Source organism: Gossypium raimondii, chromosome 11 (genome assembly GCF_025698545.1).
Source record: "Gossypium raimondii isolate GPD5lz chromosome 11, ASM2569854v1, whole genome shotgun sequence".
NCBI classification, from domain to species: domain Eukaryota; kingdom Viridiplantae; phylum Streptophyta; class Magnoliopsida; order Malvales; family Malvaceae; genus Gossypium; species Gossypium raimondii.
This window is the reverse complement of record NC_068575.1, coordinates 44468933-44473155: the sequence shown is the minus strand read 5'-3', so window position 1 is coordinate 44473155 and position 4223 is coordinate 44468933. Positions and strand designations below refer to the sequence as shown.

General features: G+C 41.4%; 1 protein-coding gene across 1 annotated transcript; it reads left to right on the top strand.

Annotated features, from left to right (window-relative positions):
* The first annotated feature begins 2744 nt into the window (after positions 1–2744).
* LOC128034813 (uncharacterized) lies at positions 2745–3317 on the top strand. Its single transcript, XM_052623656.1, has 2 exons — positions 2745–2931; positions 2977–3317. The coding sequence occupies exons 1-2, from the start codon at positions 2745–2747 to the stop codon at positions 3315–3317; spliced, it is 528 nt and encodes a 175-aa protein (XP_052479616.1).
* Positions 3318–4223: the final 906 nt, after the last annotated feature.

The window sequence follows — 4223 nt, the reverse complement described above, 5'->3', positions numbered from 1 at the left end:
AGAGACACATCGTAATGCGTTGATAAAAGTGCTAAATGAGACTTATGTTACTAACGATATCTCAGTGAACAAGTTGGAACGCCTGGTTAAAAATATAAACGCCGACAACTTCATCTTCTTTAATGACGATAAAATACTACTGGGGAGAGAGGAGCCACCAAAGCCCTACATATTACCATTCGCTGTAAGGGATACACGTTGCCCGGGGTGTTAATCGATAATGGATCGTCCCTGAATGTCTTGCCTTTATCCACCTTAAACAGGTTGCTAGTGGATAGCTCGCACATGAAAACATGCCAGAACATAGTGAGAGCATTTGATGGCACTGAAAGGAGGAGGGTAATGGGAAGAATAGAAATACCCCTTTTGATTGGCCCAAATACATACGAGGTAGATTTTCTGGAGATGGACATCAAGCCTTCGTATAATTACTTGTTGAGAAGACCCTGGATTCATTCAGCGGGAGCAGTGCCTTCATCATTGCACCAGAAGTTGAAATTGGTAACAGAAGGTCGGCTGGTTACGATAAGCGCTGAAGAAGACATCATTGCATCGATAACCAGCGACGCACCATATTTAGGAACAAACGATGAGGTAATCGAATGTTCCTTTCGATCCTTAGAATTCATGAACGCAACCTTTATTGTTGAGGGGAATAAGATCCCAATGCCCAGCATATCCAAAACCACGAGGATGAGACTGCAGATGACAGTTGGTAAAAGAGCCTTGCCTAGAAGAGGACTCGGAAGATGCCTTCAAGGAAGGGTGGAGGCACCAATGATGAAGGATAAACGAGATCGCTTTGGCTTAGAGTTTAAGCCAGATGCGAATCAAAGAAGGAAAGAGTTGGAAAAGAGGCAAGAAAGGAGGAAGGCGCGTTTGAGCGGAGGAGAAATTGATTGGGAACCTATGACCTTCCCCCACATATCCAGAACCTTCGTATCAGGAGGAACTATTTATCCTGAACGAAGGACGCTAGGAAGGGAAACCGCGGAGGAAATGTTAGGAAACCTAAATTCAATGCCATATTCAAAGAAGGAACCGAATAAGGAAGTTTATCAAGCATCTGCCCTTTTGAGCCTGGAAGTGTTCTAGACAACTGGACTGTAGAAGAGATCCCTGTAAGATTTAGAACTAATTCAGAGTAATATTCAAAACACACTTGTTGCCCTAAGCCTGAAGGCAATAAGAATATTTTGTAAAAGGCACATGTCCAAAATTTTATTTCAATGAAAACGCATCGTATAGTCTCATTTTGAGCAAATGTTCTTTCATTCTTTCCAATCCATTTATAATCGTGCTGTGCATACAATTATTCTTAGATTCTTTTTCTTTGGACCTTTCTGCATCCAAATAACAGAACTTCAGATACTGACTTAGAGTCCCTTTTTGAACAAAACATGAGTATGAATGATTCTTAGGATTTTGAAGATGACCAAAATAGCGTCCTATCTCCTGATTTGTTAAGGATGGTGGAGTAAGAAAAGAAACAAATCCTACCTTATAAGGAATCAGTAAAAGTTGTGAGCTTAGGAGAGGGAAAAGATGTAAAAATTGGCGCTTGCATTGCCGAATAAACAAAGCGAGACCTCATTGGGTTGCTTCAAGAGTTTAAAGATGTCTTCGCATGGTCCTATCAAGACATGCCCGGCCTAAGTACCAATATTGTGGTACATTGACTGCCCATAAAGGAAGAATGTAAACCGGTGCAGTAAAAGCTACGAAGGATGAGGCCTGATGTTTTGTTGAAAATAAAAGAGGAGGTCAAGAAGCAGTTCGATGCGGGGTTCTTACAAGTGGTCAAGTACTCAGAATGGATAACTGATATAGACTCTGTTCCTAAGAAAGATGGAAAAGTGCGGATGTGTGTAGATTACAAAGATTTGAACAAAGCCAATCCAAAAGATAACTTCCCTTTACCCCATATCGACACTCTGGTGGACAACACAGTAGGTTACTCACTTTTTTCCTTCAAGGATGGCTTCTCGGGATATAATCAGATAAAAATGCATCTCGAAGACATGGAAAATACCACGTTCGTAACCATGTGGGGGACATTTTGCTATAAGGTGATACTAGTTGGATTGAAGAATGCGGGGGCAACATACCAAAGAGCCATAGTAACCTCATTCCTTGATATGATGCATAAAGAGATAGAAGTCTATGTTGATGACATGATTGCAAAGTCTAGAACAGAAGGGGAACATGTGTAAGTCCTGAGAAAACCGTTCCTAAGGTTAAAAAAGTTCCAGCTAAAGCTTAACCCAGCCAAATGCACTTTCGAGGCTAGATCAGGAAAGTTACTAGGATTCTTAGTCAACGAAAGGGGAATTGAGAAATGCGACCCCATCTTCCGTCTCCTTAAGAAACACAATCCAGGTGTATGGGATAAGAAATGCCAGAAAACTTTTGACAAGATCAAATATTACTTGTCCAATGCTCTAGTACTAATGCCACCTAGTCTAGACAAACCATTAATACTATATTTGGCAGTATTTGAAAACTCCATGGGATGCGTGCTCGGCCAACATGATGAGTTGGGAAGAAAATAAAAAGTGATATACTACCTTAGCAAGAAGTTTACTGAATGCGAGACAAGATATTCACCAATTGAGAAATTATGTTGCGCCTTAGTCTGGACTACTTGGAGATTGAGACAATACATGTTGTACCATATGACTTGGTTAATCTCGAAACTGGACCCTCTGAAATACATGATGGAGTCAACCACTCTAAACGGAACGATGGCCCGATGGCAAATTCTACTGTCTGAATTCGACATAGCCTATTTGACTCAAAAGGCCGTAAAAGGAAGCGTGATAGCAGATTTTCTAGCTAGTAGATCTTTAGAAGATTATGAGCCTTTGAACTTTGACTTCCCAAATGAGGATCTGATGTATGTGGCAACCGCTGAAGTGAACACACTAGAAGGCAATGCTTGAAAATTAAACTTCGACGGAGCTTCAAATGCTGTAGGCAATGGAATTGGGGCAGTTTCGGTATCCCTAAACGGAAATCATGATCCATTTACCTGTAAATTGGATTTTGATTGCACAAACAATATGGCCGAATACGAAGCATGTATTATGGGGATTCGTACAGCCATCGGACATAAGATTAAAGTGCTAGAGGTATATGGGGATTCTGCACTGGTAATTTATCAACTCAAAGGAGAATGGGAGATAAGAGATCCCAAATTGGTCAATTACCGAAAGCTAGTTATTGAGCTAATTGACAAGTTTGTTGACGTCACCTTCTCTTACCTTGCGCGAGAAGAAAACAGATGGCCGACGCTTTGGCTACTTTGGCTTCTATAATCAAAGTAAATAAACCAGAAGATGTGAGACCCATCCGAATGAGCATTTATGAAGCACCGGCCCACTGTTGCAATGTCGACGAAAAAGAGAAAAAGGGTGATCAGCCTTGGTATTGCGATATATCGCAATACATGAAGAGTAGCGAATACCCAGAGTAAGCAAGCGAGAACAACAAGAGGATATTAAGAAGGCAGGCTAATGACTACGTCTTGGATGGAGAGATCCTATATAAAAGAGGAAAGGATCAGGTGCTGCTAAGATGCGTAGACGCTGTTAAGGGTAAGCAAATCTTAGAAGAGGTACATGATGGTGTCTGTGGAACACACGCTAATGGTTTTACAATGGCCAGGCAAATTATCAGATTCAGATATTATTGGTCCACCATGGAAGGGGACTGCATTAAGTATGCCAAGAAATGCCATAAGTGCCAGATTTATGGGGACAAAATTCATGCGCCTCCCTCACCTCTTCAAGTCATGACTTCTCCATGGCCAATTTCCATGTGGGGCATGGACGCCATTGGGCTGATATCACCAAAAGCTTCAAACGGGCATCGATTTATCTTTGTAGTAATTGACTACTTTACTATGTGGGTAGAGGCTACTTCTTACACCAACGTTACAAAATCGGCAGTCAGCAAATTCCTAAAAAGGGAGATCATATGTCGGTATGGGATGCCCGAAAGGATTATATCTGACAACGCTTTAAATTTTAACAACAACACGATAGCGGAAGTCTGTAGTCAATTCAAGATCAAGCACCACAGCTCATCGCCATATCGCCCAAAAATGAATGGCGCGGTGAAGGTAGCCAATAAAAAAATCAAGAAGATTGTGGGGAAAATGACTGAGACCTAGAGAGATTGGCATGAGAAGTTACCATTTGCCCTCTATGCTTATCGAACGT